Genomic DNA, 20,829 nt, shown 5'->3' with positions numbered 1-20,829 from the left:
ATCCCCAGCCAGCCCCTGGAGGGTGGCAACCCTACCTGCCTACCCCTAGTTCTGTTTCCACATGGGGGGAAACTGCTGGGGGGGGGGAGGACCTCTTCCTCATTCCACAGTGGAGTTCTGAGCCAATCTGGGCTCGCCTTACTTTGTAAAAAGCCATTCCCCACTGCTACTGTGTGGCTGGGTTCCAAGTAAACATTTCTCTTGCACCCAAGCAACGTAATACAGCCCTGCCCACAGATGATCACGAGGCTCTGACATTTCCAGCTGCACACTGAAACTATGCAACCAAAGTTCAGGACCACTGACCCCAACTCTGCACCCTCAACTCTAGATCAGTCGCAGGAATTTCATGACAAAGCACTCCTGCAGCCCTGTAACTTTGGACCGGCAAGCTAGAGAAGCACAGAGAGGAAGCTACATATTAACTAGCGGCTTCCCTAGATCTTGGCTTGTTCTTACAAAAGCAATGGACACCCAAGGTGGCTGCTTTTCTTGTCCCAGAGGAGGGGAAAAAATTAAAAACCCTTAGCCCCAAGAAGTAGAAAGCATTATGGCATACGCAAAAAAAAAAAAAAAATCAGAATTGCACACAGGTTGAGACTGCACTCCATTTGTGTTCCCTCTTGGAAGGATTTCAGCTGGTCATGAGAAAAACCTTCCCCCCTTCCATACATCCTCCACTGCTACATCCTGGAGAATTTGGGGCCATTAAACCAGATAATATCAGTCCTGACCAAGCAAGTAAGCAGGTAGAATATATTTTGTTTCTGTTGTTGTTAGGTGCGAAGTCATCTCCGACCCATCGCGACCCCATGGACAATGATCCTCCAGGCCTTCCTGTCCTCTACCATTCCCCGGAGTCCATTTAAGTTTGCACCGACTGCTTCAGTGGCTCCATCCAGCCACCTCATTCTCTGTCGCCCCCTTCTTCTTTTGCCCTCAATCGCTCCTAGCATTAGGCTCTTCTCCAGGGAGTCCTTCCTTCTCATGAGGTGGCCAAAGTATTTGAGTTTCATCTTCAGGATCTGGCCTTCTAAGGAGCAGGCAGGGCTGATCTCTAGGACTGACCAGTTTGTTCGCCTTGCAGTCCAAGGGACTCGCAAGAGTCTTTTCCAGCACCAGAGTTCTGGAGAACTCTGTTTCTACCAATTAGAAAACCAAGGACTTGGTGCAAGACCTCTGAAACTTGACCAATTGTATGGAGTAGCCGTCAGAGCATTGATGTGGGACAGCTAAGTTTGAACACCTCCTTCCGCCATGGAACCTGGGACTAGAAGAGCACTAGAAAAGAAGCCATCAGCTAAACCCAGCGCAGACCCTCTAGGCCAGTGGTTCTCAACCTTCCTTATGCCACGGACCCTTTAACCCAGTTCCTCATGTTGTGGGAACCCCAAAACCATAAAATTATGCAAGCGTTTTTTCACAGAAATTAAACCTAAACTGACCAATGGCATGAAGATCCATTGTTCCTGATTGTATATAAATTGGCTTCCCCCCCCCCCAGGGTTTCTCAGTTCAGTTCTGCCTCTTGTCCCACCATGCTGATCTCGCTCTTTTCCGCTGCTCCAGACAAACGAATGCTCTATCTTGATCTACCCTGCAAGGCTGTTATGGAGATGGTGCCCCCGTCAAGCTGCTTGCCCTGCCACAACCCGTGAAAGGGTTGTTCAACCTCGAAAGGGGTCCCCAGGGGGAGAACCACTGTTCTAGGAGATCTATGGGCTTCTCTGCAGTAGCTGTCAAGCCAGTGGTGGAGACACCCTGTTTTGGAACTATTTCCTGACTGTTCCAGCCTTACCTTCTGTAGCAGCCACTGAGTCAAACTACTTGTATGGAGAAATCTAGTACTGGATCTCTGAATGGCTTATTTCAGTGTTAAAAACCAGTGCAGACAGGATAGGGGGGAGGGAGAAAAGAAGAGATCTGGGTCAGGTCACTGCTCCTGGGGGAGTGATGAAATCTTTCCACACCTGTGTCAGAGCCCTCAGTCAAAATGTCAGGAGAGAGGCAAAGTGGGGAGGGGGGGTGCTTTTGTCACCACACAGCCTGTGGGTTTGCTTCCATCCACTCGCACTGATGCCATGATTTGCATTTGGCCCTTTAATCAGAAGAAATTTATTGCTTGCAGATCTCCAAGCCAACCTTCTTTCTTTCCTTAGTGAAGTTTGGAATGCAAAAGGGCTGCTACCTATACAAACCTCATTCCTCACCAACCAAGAAGCTTCCCTTCCTCCAGTCATCTCAAGATGTTGCCTACCTCACAGGACTGGTGTTAAAAGTTTTCAGGAGCAGCTGAATGCTCCAAATCAGCCTCTCTCAACTTTTTTTTTTTTTTTTTTTACTATTGAGAAACCCCTGAAACCTTCTTCAGGCTTTGAGAAACCCTAGAAGTGGTGTGATTGTGCAGAACATGGTGGGGAAGCATAGCCCCATTCATGTGCACCTGGGGCCCCTCCCCTTCCCATGCCCTCCAGGCCCATCACTGGCTGTTTTGAGAGGGGAGGGCGGGTTGACATAGCCATCCATGGTCATATCACCCAATTAAAAATTTAACAAATCTAAAAATATAGAAAAATTAATTAGCTCCCACCCTTCCAAAGCTGTCAAGAAACCCCAGGCTGGTTCTGTGAAGGCTCAAGGGGGTGGCAGGTTACAGTGGATGAGCGATAGGGTTGTGAGTGTCCTGCATACTGCAGGGGGGGTTGGACTAGATGACCCAGGAGGTCCCTTCCAACTCTACTATTCTGATTCACGAAACCCTGCTCTAAATTAAATAATGTAGCTATGCAACTGATATGACCGTTTAAGATGGTTTTAATGCTTTGCTATTATATGTAAACTTTCTCTTTATTGTGTATGTTTTATAAATCATGTTGGAAACTGCCCTGAGCCAGCATGCTGGGAGAGACTGGATATAAACAAACATACACTCTCTAAAGCACCACGTTAAAGCGAGGTATCTGTGTACAACCTGATAGATTGCTGACCATTCGAGGAAGTTGTGTCCTCCTTTATAGTCCGCCCTGCACATCTGTGGTGAGCCAACTTCAATTTAAGAATCCTAGAGTTGGAAGGGGCCATACACGTGCTCCAGTCCAACCCCCTGCTCAATCTAGCCATGTGAAATTATTTAAAGAAAAAATAGAATCACTATGAATTCTTGCTGACCACTTCACCACGTGGTCATACGTGAAATACACATGAAATTCACAGCCTGCTTAGAAGGCTCCAAAAGATCAATTCAAGGATGTGGGATGTCAATCAATCACTGCTAGCCATGATAGCTAAGTGGATCCTCCACATTCAGGGACAGCGCATCTCTGAATACCAGAGACTAGGAAGTACAGCTGGCTTCAGGCCATGACAGGAAGAATCTACATTCTCTGCAATAACTCCCAGCAACCCTTCAGTTTGGGGCAGGGGAACACCAGAAAAGGGCAGCCATGATTTTTGTCTGAAAGCTCTGCCCATAGAATCATAGAATCATGAGGCTGGGAGTTCGATCCCAGCAGCCGGCTCAAGGTTGACTCAGCCTTCCATCCTTCCGAGGTCGGTAAAATGAGTACCCAGCTTGCTGGGGGGTAAACGGTCATGACTGGGGAAGGCACTGGCAAACCACCCCGTATTGAGTCTGCCATGAAAACGCTAGAGGGCGTCACCCCAAGGGTCAGACATGACCCGGTGCTTGCACAGGGGATACCTTTACCTTTTACCTTTATAGCACTAAACTGAAGATTTTTGCCAGAGTCAAAATCAGCCAGAATTAAGAAGGCAATGAACTAGGGAACACCTCTGTCGTGACTGGACTTCACCGGGTGGTTGTTCAGCCTTCACAACTGGTTTCCCAGGTTTTCAGTTCCTTCTGACAAGACCTTCCAGGTTTAGAGCCAACCGCAATTTATCATGACCTCTACATGGTGTGCTTTTGTAACACAAGGTGTGCTTGTGGCCTACAAGCCAGGATCTACAATGTTGGTTTAACTTTGATTTGAAGGCGAGAATGAAACCACAGTTGGTTAAATCACCAGTCTGGATATTTCAACGATCGGTAATCTGTTGGTGATCCCTGGGCCCAAGGGAGGTGCATCTGGCTTTGACTAGGGCCAGGGCCTGTTCAGTCCTGGCCCCGATCCGGTAGAATGTGCTCCCAGGAGAGCTAAGGGCCCTGACAGAGCTGTCCAAATTCCACAGGGCCTGTAAAACGGAGCTCTTCCTGCGGTGGACGGTTCTCCCAATAGGTTGGCCGGGGGTGAGAATATTGTCACTTAGTTTTTGTGGGTTGTGTAGTTTTAATGGGGGTTTTATGTACACTGTTTGTTGAGAATCGTGGATAAAAATTGAATAATACCCAAATTAAGTAAACAAATGATGTCTTCATACTACAAGCCCTTGGCAACAGAAGGAGCAAGGCCAAGGACTGTCTGAATTGTTCTGGTCACAAGTAATGATCTGAATGCAACCTTGGAGGTCTTCCTGCTCCAAACCTAAAAGGAGACAGAGTGTGACAGACAGGAGACCTTCCTGCCCCTGACAGGCAGAACAGCCCCTCAGCTGTTCTGCAACTCAACCAGTGGGACAGCTGCTGAGCTGCCCATTCTCTTAATAAGGGAGCTATTTCATGGGCAGTGTTGGAAAAGAGCAAGAGTTCAGTGGCACCGTAAAAACAAAAAATTGCCACAAAGATTGTCTTTAAGGTGCTACCAGACTCTTACTCTTTTCTGCTCCGACAGGGAGACAAACAAGGGCTACCCAGGCGGACCGCAGGTTGGGGACCACTGCCCTAGGGTTCAATAAAGGACCCATTATTAGGATAGTAGTTGTTAAGAGTGGCGGCCTGTAATCTCGAGAGCCGGGTTTGATTCTCCACTCCTCCACATGCAGCCCAGCTGGGTGGCCTCAGGCTAGTCACAGTTCTCTTAGAGCTGTTCTCGCAAAGCAGTTTCTCTCAGAGCTCTCTCAGCCCCACCAACCTCACAGGGCGTCTGTTATTGGGAGAGGAAGGGAAGGTGACTGTAAGCTGCTTCCAGACTCCTTTTGATAGTGAAAACTAGCTCTTCTTCATTACATAGAGATACAAAGCAAGAATCAGAACAAATTTAGGGTCCAGTAGCACCTTTAAGACCAACAAAGTTTTATTCAAGGTATGAGCTTCCGTGTGCAGGCACACTTCCTCGGACACAATTTCATGGAATCAGTTCAGACTTATAGATGGAGTGAGAATCAAAGCAAGAATCAGGTCTCCATTTATGACCTCCAAGCACAGAAATACCTGGAGCTTAAGGAAGCACCAGAAACAGAGCAAACCACTCTGAATCCAAGTGGGAATGGGTCCCTAAAAAACACAGCAAGATAGGCAAGGATGTTGTTTTCTTAGGGGGAACAAAGCTCCCTTCATACTCTGAAATTATCCCCACGCTTGGATGGCATCTTAACTACTGAGCCTGCGAGCTAATATTGTTCCAAGTAAATTAATCACGCTTTAAGACATGTGCTTGCTATGAGGCAAACTTAAACAAGAGTTGTAGATATTTTTGCAACACTGTTTAATTCACCGGGACCGCCTAACGGGGATCATAGGAATTGAGACCCCTCTTTAAGTGATCCAAGCAGGAAATGCTTTATAGCAGGGGTAGTCAACCTGTGGTCCTCCAGATGTTCATGGACTACAATTCCCACGAGCCCCTGCCAGCGTATAGTGTAATAAACTGAGAGCTATTTAAAAGCTTCCTTCTGCAGCTTCTCTGGGAGGTTTGTTTTCATCGTGGCAAAAACACTCAATTGAGGAATTTTTAAAATACAACTACCAATGGTTGTTTGCGGGGGCTCCCAAGAAGAAAAATTCTGATGAGCTGTCAGAAATTTATATTGCCAAGCAACCAGATGTGAGAAGGAAAACAGACAGCATGGAAAATCTTCTAATTTTCTCCCTATCTTGAAGAAAGGGGGAAAGCCATAACCAGCTGCAAAACCAGCATGATTATGAAGGTCAAATGAGAGTAACCAGTCAGAAGAAGAAAAGTTGGTTCTTACATGCCGCTTTTCTCTACCCGAAGGAGTCTCAAAGCGGCTTACAGTCGCCTTCCTTTTCCTCTCCCCACAACAGACCCCCTGTGAGGTGGGTGAGGCTGAGAGAGCCCTGATATTACTGCTTGGACAGAAAAGTTTTATCAGTGCCGTGGCGAGCCCAAGGTCACCCAGCTGGCTGCATGTGGGGGAGTGCAGAATCGAACCCAGCATGCCAGATTAGAAGTCCGCACTCCTAACCACGACACCAAACTGGCTCTCCAGTTATAGATTTATACCCACAACCAAGCAATGCTACCATTCGCGGTGTCATCAGACATAGTGCTTTACCAAACAGCTGACAGGTCTCTGCCTCAAGGCACTTACAATCTAAGAAAATACAAACACCCCACAGGGTCCTGTGAATACCCTGATCACAGTGAGCACGACTGACTTGATGAGAAGGGAAGGAGAAGAGGAGTGAAACCCTAGCATAAACTCTCCGAGCTCCTCAAATATTTGAACAGCCATTGAGGCACGAAACACAAAGGGCTCCGCCCTGAGACTGCCGATTCTACAATTGTACGTGCTCTGTCACCGCCACGCTCTGAAGAGAACAGGTCAACTTGCATTATAAATGCCAGCTCATAGATAAGAAGCATCACTTCTCCGTGTGCAATAAAAAAGGGAAAACAAAACAGCCGCCCAGGAACAGAGCAGGAGAAAGCTTAGCCCTACAATTTTATTCTTCCCAATTTGGCTTTTGACAGAAAAGCCGCTATGCTTTTTTGGCAAGCAGAGATTTCTACCTCCTTCACCCCAGCAAGCACACACACTGACCAAGAAGCCCAGACTTCTACCAAGGACTATCGACAGGAAAAGGAAGACAGGTAAAGAAGAACAATACTTGTCAGTCGACTCTCGAAATTAGGAAAGGAAGAGGGGCCTTCCAAGCTAGGATGGGGGATGCTGAAAACACACTGTGCCTTTATGGAGGTTTGGGACAAAGCAGGAAGAAAAAGAGGCTCCCATGAGAAAAAGAAACATGAAGAGCAGGAAGTAGCCAAGAGGAAGAAAATCCCTAAAAATAGCATTCTGGGTAAACAAAGACACAGCAGCAGAACAGACAAGGAAGGTTATTGAGGCTAGGGGGGGCCAGCTCCAGCTTGGGAAAGCCCTGCAGCTTGGGGGTACTAATCTATTTCGTCCAGGGCAGCCTTTTTCAACCTTCTGACTGCAGAGGGACCCCTGAAATAAGTTTTCAGGCTTCGAGGATCCCTGCAAGTGACGTCAGCTGGCCATGCCTCCCTGCCACGCTCCCACAAGGGACATGTTGCCGGAAATGACACCACCCTCACCCTCTTTTTGCTTTACTACTGCAGCGGTTCCGCCTCGTGTAGGCTGGAAAGAAGTGCAGGAGCTGAGAAGGCAGCCAGGACCTCCCCATAACACACCATGATCAACTCCCACTCTAAGTTTTACACTCACAGTCTGCCCAAAGAGCCCTCTGGGTGGGGGTGGCTACTTCCCTAGCTTGTGGCAGGAGGGGAAGGGCCGCAGACTCTGGGGGTTTGTGGACCCCCAATTGGGAAGCCCTGGTCTAAAAACCCACCTGGAGGCTGGTTCTACTACCCCCTTTGCCGTACTGGTACAAAGAATCACAGAATAGAATCATAGAGTTGGAAGGGATCTCATGGGTCATCTAGTCCACCCCCCTGCTCAACGCAGTTTCAGCCTTAACCATCCTAAAGCACCGGCTGAAAACTACAACGCAGATTTGTTGCAACGTGTTTTTTTTTAACCTGCTTTAAAGGGAAAGGGGCTTTTCGGGAGCATGATATCGGCCGCTCATTGGCTGCTCGTTTGATTGACGGCCAGGGGCGGGACACAGCTCGGCAAATATCGCTTCCTTCCTAGCAATTTTTGTCGAGACCTGATACCTGTGGGAAATGATTGAAATGCAACTGGATTCCACTACAAAGGCAGGTACGCATAACGACGAATTCCACTATTTAAAATGGCGTTTTTTCTTTCCGAAACCAATTTGCAACATTGATCCTTGTGCGGAATGGGCCAAAGTGTTCCAACTTGTGACTGTGATAGGGGTCCCCAATCTTTTCGGGCCTGCTGGTGTGGTTGGGATTTGGTGGGGCGGTGAGATCCAGCACAAAATGGCTGCCACAGGAGGCAGGGATGAACACAAGAGCCCCCGCGTACCTCCTGAGCAGAAGGAGGGGAAACAGAACCACCTAGTTGCTACGGAAAACCCTGATGCTTACAAGTCCTCCTGATCATCCAATGGAAAACCCTTTCACTGGAATGAGAACAGCCAATAACAACTCCTGCCTTACAACAGCCCCATCAATTTTCTAAAAAGTTTGGCAGGGAAGAAATGAGGCTGCGAGCTCTGGATTGGGAAGAACCTGGAGACCTTAGGGGTGGAGCCTGCAGAGGGCAGGGTTGGGGGAGATGAGGGACTTCAATGGGCTATAACGCCATACAGTACTCCTTTAAGAGGCCATTTTCTCCAGGGGAACTGATCTGTTGCCTGGCAACGGTCTAGTTCCCAGGGATATCCCAGGCCCATCTGGAGGCTGGATTCCACAGGAAGGAGTAGTGGGTGACAAGGCACCCACAGGCAGCACATTGGGAAACCCTGTACTAAAGGGTGAGCTGTATCTATTGGGATCAAGGTACGGAGTGATCAAGCTGACATTAGGCCCCATCTTCTGAATGGAAGAATGGCTTCAATTTAGGTCAAAAACAGGTTTCTACCTAAAACACACATCTTTGGCCCAGAAACACCTGAGTCAGAAAATAGATGCCGCCTGCTGATGAGCAGCTTCCCCAGCTCCATTTTTTTGTCATATGCCCTCTAATTAACTAGCCAATGATGCCGGACTGGTAGATGACAAATTCACTATTTTTCTCCCCCTTTCTGTTCACATTAAGAACAAAATCAGCAAAAGAAGTCTTGAGGCTCCTTGAAGACTAATTGCTTTATGCTTTACAAAAAAAGATAACACAACAAACCGCCCTGAGCCTCCGGGGAGGGCGGTATATAAGTATGATAAATAATAAATAAACATAAAGACAGACAGAGAGAATTTCTCCAAAGATTCATGGCTGCTTGCAAATGTAGCACGAGGTTAAAATACGATAAAAATAAGCAAGTATTTCATAAAATCTAAAATAGGGTGAAGATACACAGCAGCCCTTTACAGCCATCTAGTACAAAATCTTAACACTTCAGTCTCCAGAAAAAGGATTTCTGCTAGGGGTGCCCCATAGAATAATCAGAATCCTGGGTAGGCCATTCCATGACCACAACTGTTGCATAGATCATGGTGGCTAGTTTGGGTGCAGATAAGGCACTAATTGGGTGCAGATAAGGCACTAATTGTTGAGTCTGGTGAAGGTGATAAACACTGACCTAGGCCACATGGATAAGGCTCCTGAATGTTCCCAAAAGCTGGGAGTTGTAGTGGCCCATCTGGGCATGACGGCTCAGCCAGAAGACTTCAGCCAAATCCGCCTGAACTAGTCTGCCACAGCCTCCGGGCATCTCACTATGCATTCATGGGGTGTAGACAATGGCCATCCATGAACTGGGTAACCCCATCAGCTATCTGCATAATCCCAACCTCGGTGCCAAGAAACAGAGCTGAGAGACCTCCGTAGACTGAGGGCAACCAACAGCAAAGCTGCAAAAAGCTTCATTCAAGGGCTTAATTACCGCTAATTCAGGGAACACTGAATTATTGTGGCAATGCACATGGTGAGTCCCCAGCAGCTGACTGCTTCTCCAGTGGAAACTTTCACTCCCAATACCATAAGGGGACAAGACGAGGAAGATGTCCTTTGCACACCTACCACAGACTGTAAGCAACCCAATAAAATATTGAGGTTGACTGTGTGAAAAGCAGCCAACATAGTTAATAAAAACCAGCAAGGACACATTGCTGGTTTTAAAATAATCGCTGCTATTATTTTAAACATTCATATCCGGCCTTTCTGCCAATTGGGCCCTCAAGGCAGCAAAAAGAAATTAAGATCAACTTTAAAAGCGGTGCATACGTGAAACATACAATTAAACAAATCAGGGAACCCCAGAAGACACGAAAAAAGGAAGTCCTCACATGCTGGTGGAAGACAGCAAAGGAAGGGAACTGATGAATCTCCAGGGGAGGAGAGGGGAAAGACTGAGTTTCCGCAGGTCTGTGGCCATGACCAAGAAGGACTTTTTGAAGTTGCAATGCACCTAACCTCTGCTTACAAGGGCACCCAAAGAAAGGGCCATGAAGATGATCATAACAGTAGAATGGATTCATATAAGGCAGGGGTAGTCAACCTGTGGTCCTCCAGATGTTCATGGACTACAATTCCCATAAGCCCCTGCCAGCTGGGAATTGTAGTCCATGAACATCTGGAGGACCACAGGTTGACTACTCCTGATATAGGGGGATAAATGGTCCTTTAGGAACGCAGGTCCCAAGCCATATGCGACTTTAGAAGTCAACATGAGCACCTCAATTTGATCCTGGAGGGAAACTGACAGCCAGTGCAGATGGAACACAACTGTAAGACATGCCCCTGTGATCCACTCTATACAGAATATTCTGTACCAGCTGGTCCCCCAGCATGGTGTGGCCGCTAAGAGCAGTGGACTCACATCTGGAGAACTGGGTTTGACCTCCCACTCCTCCATGTGATGCTGCTGTGTGACCTTCAACCAGCCACATAACTCTCTCAGCCCCAACCATCTCCCACAGTGTCTGATGTGGGGAGAGAATGGGAAGACAATTGTAAACTGCTCTGGAATACCTTAGGGCGGTGGCCCCCAACCATGGGGCCAGGCCGCGGCTCCCTCTCTCTGCAGGGCCACACATGCACGTTTACGCCATGGGCTGCCACAAATGCGCATGCACGGCACTCCCATGAATGCATGGCCCGGTTGCGCATGCACGTTTATGCTATGCGTGGTCGCAAACGTGCATGTGTGGGAGTGTCGCGCATGCATGTTTGTGGCAATGCATGGCGCAAATGCGCATGCGTGGGAGTGCTGCGCATACGCAGCCAGGCGCTCACCCTCCCCGCCACCGGTCCGCAGCCTGAAGAAGTTGGAGACCACTGCTTTAGGGGCATTATAACATCAGCCATTTTATTCCCAATCCCTTTCCTAACAGTCCCTAACACGGAATTTGCCTTCTTTGCCACTGTAGCACACTGGGTTGTCACTTCCCTTGAGTTTTCAGCTAATACCTATGGACTGGTGACTTCTTTTTCAATGCATCTGAAAAAAAGTGTGTGCACATGAAAGCTCATACCCGGAATTAAACATTTTGGTCCTTCAAGGTCCCACTGGAACCAAACCTTGTTCTGCAATACAGCAGCCCACCTGAATCTTCCCCAACACAGAGTTTGCTTTTTTCACTATTGCTGCAACACTGGCTTGACACTTTCATTGAGCTACCAACTACAACCCCAAGATCTCCCCGCCCCCTCAGTCTCAGCAAATCCAGACCCTACTACCCTACACATGGCTGGAATTTTGTCCCAATGGGCATCACCTTACCCTTAACAACACTGATTGCCATTTGCCATGCTGTCATCCACTCACCCAAAGAAAGGAGACTCAGCAGAGGTCTACAGATGCCCATATCCCTTAGCTATGCGACTCTTTAAGCAGAGATTGAATCAAAGCTTCCTTCAGCTGTTGAGGAAGCATCCCTTAAACCAAACGCATCACAAGTTTTGCTAAAGGGCCTCTCACCTTTCCACACCATCTGTGGCTGGGCAGAGATCCAGTTTACAGGAGGTGGCCTTCACAACTACAAGCACCCTGGAGATCAATCAAAAACTGCCCATAGGCAAGCCAACATGGCTGACCCCTTCAGTACAGGGCCTGCTCTTAAAGTGGCCTCTAAGCAGGATAAAAAGACCAAGAAGTTAAGAAAAGCTCTACTAAAAATGTCACTGATAGCATCTGAACTAGCTATAATCTAAACTTTGACATACAAGAAACAACAAGCGGAAGGAGGTGGAAAGAGAAAGGGGAAGAATGTGTATTTTTTTTCCCAATCACCCGTTTGTGGCATAAGCTTTCGTGAACCAGTAAGGGGACTCTGCCATGACCTGGCTTGCCCACGCTAGCCTCGTCTCATCAGAATTCAGAAACTAAGCAAGTTAGTACTGGGGCAGATGATGACCAAGGAAAGTCCCGCTATGCTATGCAAAGGCAGGCAGTGGTAAACCAGCTCTGAATGTCTCGTGCCTTGGAAAACCCTCCGGGGTCAAAGTAAGCAGGGCTGTGACTTGACGGCACTCCCCACCACCGCCAAGGGCACTCCAGTGGGTCTGTAAGTACACTAGCAGAACCCCTCTTATGCCCATAGCACTAACGTGAAAAGGGAAATCTCACAGTTCCCTAGGAATGGGGGAAGGGCTCTCCAGCACAGGAAGGGGTGGGTGGGTTCTGCTTGCACTCCCCTCTCTTTCAAAAGCTCCAAGTTTTTATAGACAGACTTCCGGAAAGCGTGCTGATTCACAATGACAGACTACACTGTGCCACTTCGGAATAAGAACTGAGAATTATATTTTGGAGCATTCTTCCACACACAGCTGTCCACTAGCACAGATCGGTTCTACCTCTCTTCCTCCCCCAACGAAGGACAGGAACTTTGAGGATGGGTTGTCAACTCCTCCAGGGGTGTGGTCAAAGGGCTAGGAAGGCTGCTCAAGAATATTCAAGTCATATTTCTGGAAAATCCTGTTTGAAAGGAGGACTCATTTTTGTGATTTTAACCTTTTTAGGTTTGTTGTAAAAAAAAAAAAAGTATTTCACCTGAAGCCTTGAAAGAGCAGGGGAATGCAGAAGAGGCATTCGGCACAAAACTGTAGTGAACCTTGAGTCCAATGGCACCTTTAAGACCAGCCAGGTTTAATTCATGATGTGAGCTTCCATGTGCATACACACTCCAGCTAGCATCCGAACACCACTCACACAGATCATTTTATATCTTTGTGACTGGCACATCCAGGGACAAAGGCAACCATGACTCAGTTTTCATTAGGACGGAGTATGGTCAGCTCTGCATTCTGGGGATGCTGGAGCATTGTTGATGTTCCAAGACAATATTCCATCATTACACTTGGCACACTGGACATTTCAGGAGAGTATACTGCCCTCCTGAAATATCCAGAGGGAAATGAAAGATTTTACTTTTGCAAAGGTCAAGAAAATTTCCAGATAATAATCTAATTTATTAAACTGGGAAGAACTGCAATGGGTGACCCTAGTTATAAGACTGCCAACCTCCAGGTGGTAGCAAAAAAAATGAAGACCCACCAGCCGCTTGGTGGTAATTGGGTAGGGTTGGAGAAAGAAGCTGAAGAACAGGCATCAAAGAATCTTCTTTATTCTATGAAGTCATGGCCAAAATGAGGCCCAGTGTAGAACTCATTTTCAAGACAGTATCTCTTCCTTAGTGGCCAGCTTGGTGTAGTGGTTAGGAGAGCGGACTTCTAATCTGGCATGCCGGGTTCGATTCCGCACTCCTCCACATGCAGCCAGCTGGGTGACCTTGGGTTTGCCACAGCACTGAGAAAGCTGTTCTGACCAAGCAGTAATCTCAGGGCTCTCACAGCCTCACCTCCCTCACAGGATTTCTGTTGTGGGGAGAGGAAAGGGAAGATAACTGTAAACCGCTTTGAGACTCCTTTGGGTAGAGAAAAGCAGCATATAAGAACCAACTCTTCTTCTTCATCAAAAATTCTTATAGTTTCTGTAAGGTTAACAATATAGCCTATACTTGTGGCACAATAAGTATCCAACGGACCAATGGTTCCAGGAGTATTTTAAGGGGGACATGCATGGCAACAGCCTACCTCAGTAAAAGATGAGAGGAAATTGCCATTTTGGAAGATAGACCCTATGGCATTCTCCCACTGAGGCCCCTGTCTTCCCTATGTCCTGCCCTCCTCAGGCTCCACCCCCCAAATCTCCAGGTGTTTTCCAACCCAGAGCTGGCAACCCTACCCAATTGCTACCTACATTTAGAACTTGGCAGGAGATGGCCAGATCTTGGACTCTCCCCATACTTAAACCCACAGCCACCCCTTTAACCTCTACATCCTGCCATCACACCTTGAAGCTGGCTGGAGAAGAGACGCAGGGTACACATTCATGTCAGAGAAAGGGGCTGGGGGGAAACAGAAGAGCAGAAGGTGATGAAGGGAAGACTGACAGAAGAGGAAGGTTGAAAAGAGATAAGGAAGAGCCTGGGAGGAAATCAGGAAAGCTGGGAGGCTCACCAACGGGAACTAGAAAACATATCAGTGGGCACCATGCTGTCAGAATTAAAGGAAGGCTGCAGTTCCGTGCCCTGTTCAATCACAAAGCTTACTAGACACCCTTTGGCAAATCATACTCTCCCCCCCCACACACACGGGTTGTGAAGAAGGTAAATTGGAAGAGGTGAAAACAACATACTCTGCTCTGGACTTCTTGAAGAGAAGGTGGGAAAACAAGGAATGCAAACAATTCTGGTGACAGGAAAGCGAGACATTCAGTTGGCTCACATGTCTGGATTGAAAAGGAAGGACCGGGGTTGCTTGCTATCCCCCTAATATTGGAGCCAGTATGGGCTACATAGCCAGTGTCTATGGGACCACAACAATACTGCCTTTGCTTGTCTCTCCCATGCTGCTCGGGAACTGCACCTCTCTCACAGAACCACCAAGTCAGATAAGAGACGTCCAAGTCCGCTGATAACAGGTATCACATACTAAGAACAAAAATATTATTTACTAGGCTTCTAGAATCCTCATCCAACGGAGACCTGTTTGGACAGCGAGGTATGAATAGATGAAGGCACGAGGCAGTGTGCCAGCTCTCATTCACATAATCTCGAGGTGTGGCTTAAAAGGGTACAGAAACACGATCCTGCTTGCCTTTGGTTTATCCACTGCCCTCTGAAAAGCCCTCTCTCAACTAGCGGGAGTCAATGCACTACAGGTCCAGGGCTCATAGGAACAACAAATGCCAAATCTAGCTTGCAGGCCACTCTGAAAAATTTTAAAGGTCCCATGTCCAGCGTATGCTGAGGCAGCTGCATTGGTTGCCAGTTGGCTTCTGGATCAGGTTTGAGGTTATGGTTCTTTTAAGGCCATCTGCGGCCTGTGTTCCACCTATCTGAGGGACCGCTTGTCTCCTTATGCCCCTCGCAGGGCTCTCCGCTCTACGTCCTGGCCCCCACTTAGTGGAATGAGCTCCCAGAAGAGCCAAGAGCACTGACGGAATTGTCAACGTTCCGCAGGGCCTGTAAAATGGAGCTCTTCCGCCAGGCGTATGGTTGAGGCCGGGCCAGGAAGAGTGGCCTCCCTCCCTGCACAGGCCTATGGAAATCTGCTGGGCCAGATACTCTTTGAAGCTGCCTCCTGCAGCATTGATGGCTGTTGCATGTGGGGGTTGGGGGAATGGGAACAGAATGGGTATCCTGCAGATAGTGAGTTTACCGCCATCTGGGTTTTGGTCTTTGTTGTGGGTACTGTTTTTATGTTTGTTTGGTTTTTAATACTGTAAACCGCCACGAGCCGGCTGGGCTCAAAAGTGGCAGTTAACAAATGCAATTATAAATACATAAAAGATGTGAAAAATTGGCAGAATCCAAGTAAATTAAAAGATATATATACATATATAATCTAGACCTGCAACCCCAGTTTACAAAATGAGCAACTGCTTAAGAGAAGTGACACATTTGTACAGAACTAGAAGTCACGACCAAAATAAAGGGTTGCCTTCCATCAGTTTCAAAATCAAAAATCAAAATCCATTAACTTGGAAGTATTTCAATAATTTGAGAATGTTTACGTTATTTGCACATCATGGCCAACCAACACATAAGGAAAAAATTAAAGAAACTGAGATTTCTATATTTAAAAAAACAACAGCCACAGTATTGATCAAGATTTCAACAAGGAAACAGTTTACAAAAAATAAATCTTTCCAACTGGAGTCATTGAAGGGCACCGATCAACCTACACGGAAGAAGAGAAGTGAAAATCCTTTTCTAACCACCTATTCAGTTCTATGAATCCACATAGCAATACTGTATAAACACAGACCAATGTAAACTTTCCACTTATCTCGAGTCAGTGTACCAGGCAATCAGGTCAACAAGCAACTGTAGTAAGCCAACATTAAAAAAAACACAGGTTTGATATGTTTTAATATTAGATTGCAGCTTTGTCGAGCAGAGGGATGCACACAACAGAAGCCTGCTTGAAACCACTATTTTTCCCCTTTCAGAAAAATCTGTATGAGTTTGCCCAAGGCTTCCCCACACAAGAATGTGCTGGAGCCAAAATGAAGAAATCACCTCTCTGGGTTAATTGATAACATAGATAACAAGATGGGTAGCCATGTTCCTCTGTCTATGGGCGCTTGCACACAAGGTAAGTAACCCAGTTTCAGTTTTAGCATTTCACACTGCAAAAGCCAGGCGCAAATTAGACCCAAAACGGATTGAAAATGCATTATTTAATGGCTGTGAAAGCACCGTACAGCAGTAGAAAAGAGCCAGAAGCCAGTAGCACCTTCCAGACTCACAACATGTACGGCATCACACCTCACTTCTAAAGAAGGGCACAGTGACTCACAGAAGCGCCCACACCCTACCACAATTTTTGTCTTTCAGGTGCTTACTGGAGTCTCTTGCTCTTTATATCAAACAAAACGATCGCGCAACTTTCTCTCACCCGGCTTGGAAAGGCAAGCCGTCGGCCATCTCCAACCCTTCGGCCATCTCCACTTTCCGCCACTTGCTCCACTATCTGGCCGGCTTTCACTGATCCAACATTGCCAGAGCAAAAAAGCAAAGTCCTGGCCTGGGAGGCTCCTTTGCAACCCTCCCGTCCAGGGCAAGGAGGGTTTCCTAGATCTTCTTCCTACTTTTTAACGCCCCCCTTCCCCCCTCCCGCTTTCGCTTACCCCTCCTACTTGGTTTTCCCTCGATTTCTGTCCGCCCCCTAACTTCGCCCTTCTTTTCGATCCCCCCCCTCCTCCTCCCCGTGCGCTTGTTTCTAAGCCCGCCCGTCCGATTCCCAACTTACAGGATCCGGCGCAGAGGAAGACCCAGAGCCAACCCCGAGGCCGCCGAGACCTCCTCGCTGCAGCCTCCGCCATCGCCTACCCCGCCCGGTCTCCTTGGGACGAATGAGCCGAGCCAAGCCAAGCGAGGCGAGAGCGAAGCGCGCAGGTGAGCAGGCGGACGCTCCCGATTGGCTCCCCGTGCCGCCCGTCGCGGCAATTTCCCCGCCCACGCACAGGTGTAGCTGCGCCAGAAGGCGGCGGGAGCCGGAGCTTCGGCCACGCCCGCTGCTCTCTCGGCGCCTCCTGGCTGGGAAAGCGGCGGCGGGGGCCGGAGGCCGTGCCAGGTATCAATCGCTGCCCAGAGGGCAGAAGGGGTGGTGGTTGAGGAGGCGTGGTCAGGCCTCGAGGAGGCGGAGTCCCTTCAGGTGAGGGGGTGATATGCCTATTATGTGCTATTTCGGACCAAATAATTTCCCTGCGCCCAGAACAGTAACTGGTGAAGATGAAGACCCGTCCCACCTTGTGAAGGGAAGGATATATTTTTACATTCTGTTTTTGAACTAGTAGCATGATCCCGATGCAATCTCCCAAGTGTTTAGCTACAGCTTATGAATGTTTAGCACATCTATGGTATTCATAGTGTAGCTTTTCAGAGCATCTTATATCAGCCTTTCTCAACTCTTTTACTTTTTTCAGGCTTTGAAAAACCCTCAAAGTGGTGCGATTGCATAGCTGTGCCCATGCCCACCCCCGGGTCCTCCTCTTCCTGGCCCATCATTGGCCATTGGAGGAGGTATGGGAGGGGGGTCAACATGACCAAATAGGGTCGTATCACCTGATAAAAGTTTAACACATTTTAAAAATATATACAACATTAAGTCCCACCCATTTGGGAAACCCTTCCAGTGCCATCAAGAATCGAGAAAGCCTGCCTTATTATTATAATTAAAAAATTACAACAGCCCTGTTGGGTAGAACATTACTTTCCCCCGTCTCTCATACTTGCAGAAGGAGGGTAGAGACTGAGAGAAAATGGCTGAGTTCCTGAGAGCTTTAAGTCAGGGGCTCCCTAATTGGCATTACGCCCTGGCAAACCTATATGGAGATACACCCACCTGACATCACATTCATTTCCATGGGTTTAAGAAGGGTGTGACTCTGTTTAGGATTGCAGCACCAGTTCCTTAGGCACTGTGGTTACACCATGTTTCAGCAGCCTTCTGTGCAGGGCTGATTAACCTGCAGCCACCATTAAAAAAAAAAAAACTTACCTGGTAGGCAGAATGGAATGAAACAGTGGCTCATAATTAGGAAGGGCGATCCTGAACCAAAGTGTGCAAACACTGTAATTTTAGGCTGAGTTGTATGAAATCAGGTTTTTAAATAAATCTTTATTTTTACAACCCACCCTTACTAAGTGTTCAGGGCAGGTGACAACATGGAATAACCTTCCTTCTTCCTTTCTTCCTTCATTTATTTAATAAACTGCCCCTCTTTGCAGAGCGGGCTTGGGACAGCATACAACACATTAAATTCACAATACAAATATAGCTCTAATAAAACAATACAAACAGTAAATCTGGAATGCTCCGTTGTCCAATCTCTTGGGCCTTGTTCTTGCATCTATATCTTAGATGGTGGGATACTCTGGAAGGGAGGGGGAGGCAAATTTGATGTTATTTGCTTGCTTTGGCCTCAACGGTCAGTTCCTGGCAATTAGGGCAGTTCCTCAGTGGAACAGGCTTCCTTGGCAGGTGGTGGGTTATCCTTCTTTGGAAGTTTTTAAGCAGAGGCTAGAGAGTCATCTGACAGAAATGTTGATTTTTAAGAACTTAGGCAGACTCTGAGTCAGGAAGGGATATACCAGAGTTTGTTTCTTATGGTCCTTCTATGCATACTCAGGGAATTGCTAATGACCACTGTGGCATGGTAGGTGAATTCCCTCCAGGCCAGGCTGAATTCTGGAGATTTCTTTTTTCTTTTTTTTTTTGGGGGGGGGTCACTAGGGCATGAAATTGGGGTCACTGTGGGTGGGCAGGTAGTTGTGAGTTCCTGCATTGTGCACTGGACTAGATGACCCTGGTGGTCCCTTCCAGCTTTGATTCTATAGGCCCGGGGGAATAGTGCCATTTTGCAGGTCCTGCAGGACTTTGGTAGTTCTGTCAATGTCCAGGTTTCCACTGGCAGCATATTCCATCAGGTTGGGGCCAGGGCTGAGAAGGCCCTGGTCAAAGCCAGAGACACTTCAGCTAGCTGGAGGCAATGCAGCACAGGTCCAGGGCTCATGGGAACAACAACTGCCAAAGACCAACAACGTATTAGCATTCGAAGATCATAGTGTTCAGGGGGCATAATGGGAGAGGAGGTCCCTCAGATATGCAAGGCCCAGACCACGTACGTCCTGGAAGGTTTAAGACCTAGATCCGGAATTCAACTGGTAGCTGATGCAGATGTTTGAGGACAGGTTGACTATTGGCCCTCCCTGCGTCCTGGGAAGCTACTTCTTATTGTTGGAAGTCAGCATCTTGAACGGAATGTCCACACACAGGTTTTTTTTTGGGGGGGGGACAGATAATATTGGTGTCTTTTTTTGGCAATTCATGTTTTCATTCTTTGCACATTTCATTCTTTGCAGCAAAATTAAACCTGATGTCCTAGAACAGGAGTAGTCAAACTGCGGCCCTCCAGATGTCCATGGACTACAGTTCCCATGAGCAAATGCGGGCAGGGGCTCATGGGAACTGTAGTCCATGGACATTTGGAGGGCCGCAGTTGGACTACCCCTGTACCTAGAATCTAGCAACCTGTACTTTAAGCACATGACCTGTTAAGTTCCTGATGCAGCATGTGTGCATTCCCATTCGAGAATTCACCAGGAGGGATTCAATCATTTGGAGAAGCCTCCAGTCCCGCAGGAGGCCCAGATGGCAAAATTAGGCTATTAATATGCTGATTACTAGAGCCTCTTGTGGCGCAGAGTGATAAGGCAGCAGACATGCAGTCTGAAAGCTCTGCCCATGAGGTTGGGAGTTCGATCCCAGCAGCTGGCTCAAGGTTGACTCAGCTTTCCATCCTTCCGAGGTCGGTAAAATGAGTACCCAGCTTGCTGGGGGGTAAACGGTAATGACTGGGGAAGGCACTGGCAAACCACCCCGTATTGAGTCTGCCATGAAAACGCTAGAGGGCGTCACCCCAAGGGTCAGACATGACTCGGTGCTTGCACAGGGGATACTTTTACCTTTACACTGATTATTACCAGTTTGGTGTAGTGGTTAGGAGTGCAGACTTCTAATCTGGCATGCCAGGTTCGATTCCACACCCCACCACATGCAGCCAGCTGGGTGACCTTGGGCTCGCCACGGCACTGATAAAACTGTTCTGACCAGGCAGTGATATCAGCACTCTCTCAGCTTCACCCACCCCACAAGGTGCCTGTTGTGGGGAGAGGAATGGGAAGGCGACTGTAAGCTGCTTTGAGCCTCCTTCGGGTAGGGAAAAGTGACATATAAGAACCAACTCTTCTTCTTCTTCTACTACGGGGTTTGGGTTGTTCCTGAAACCACTCCTTTTGCACCATATAAGGTGTTTCCATATGGTTCCGGGGCAGCACAATTTCAGGGATGGGAGACAGTTAGAACCATCACCACACATCATAAGAAGGCCCACTGGGACATGCTGGATTTACAACACAACCCTAAGGACACCGAGTGCAAGCCCTGTTGAACAGACCTGAG

At 47.8% G+C, this 20,829-nt stretch overlaps 1 protein-coding gene across 2 annotated transcripts in view; it reads right to left on the bottom strand.

Moving 5' to 3' along the window:
- The window catches only part of F11R (F11 receptor), a 41,892-nt gene extending 24,502 nt beyond the window's left edge, over positions 1-17,390 (bottom strand). Inside the window, exon 1 of one of the 2 annotated variants that reach the window (XM_077326338.1) lies at positions 17,116-17,390. In XM_077326338.1, coding sequence (XP_077182453.1) covers positions 17,116-17,188 — 73 coding nt within the window. In that variant the 5' untranslated portion in view covers positions 17,189-17,390. The remainder of the gene's footprint in view (positions 1-17,115) is intronic. The other variant, XM_077326328.1, reaches the window with a different exon arrangement.
- Between the last annotated feature and the right edge of the window lie 3,439 nt (positions 17,391-20,829).

The sequence above is a fragment of the Paroedura picta genome, chromosome 1 (genome assembly GCF_049243985.1).
Source record: "Paroedura picta isolate Pp20150507F chromosome 1, Ppicta_v3.0, whole genome shotgun sequence".
Taxonomy (NCBI): Eukaryota; Metazoa; Chordata; class Lepidosauria; order Squamata; family Gekkonidae; genus Paroedura; species Paroedura picta.
This window is presented reverse-complemented; position numbering and strand designations above follow the sequence as displayed.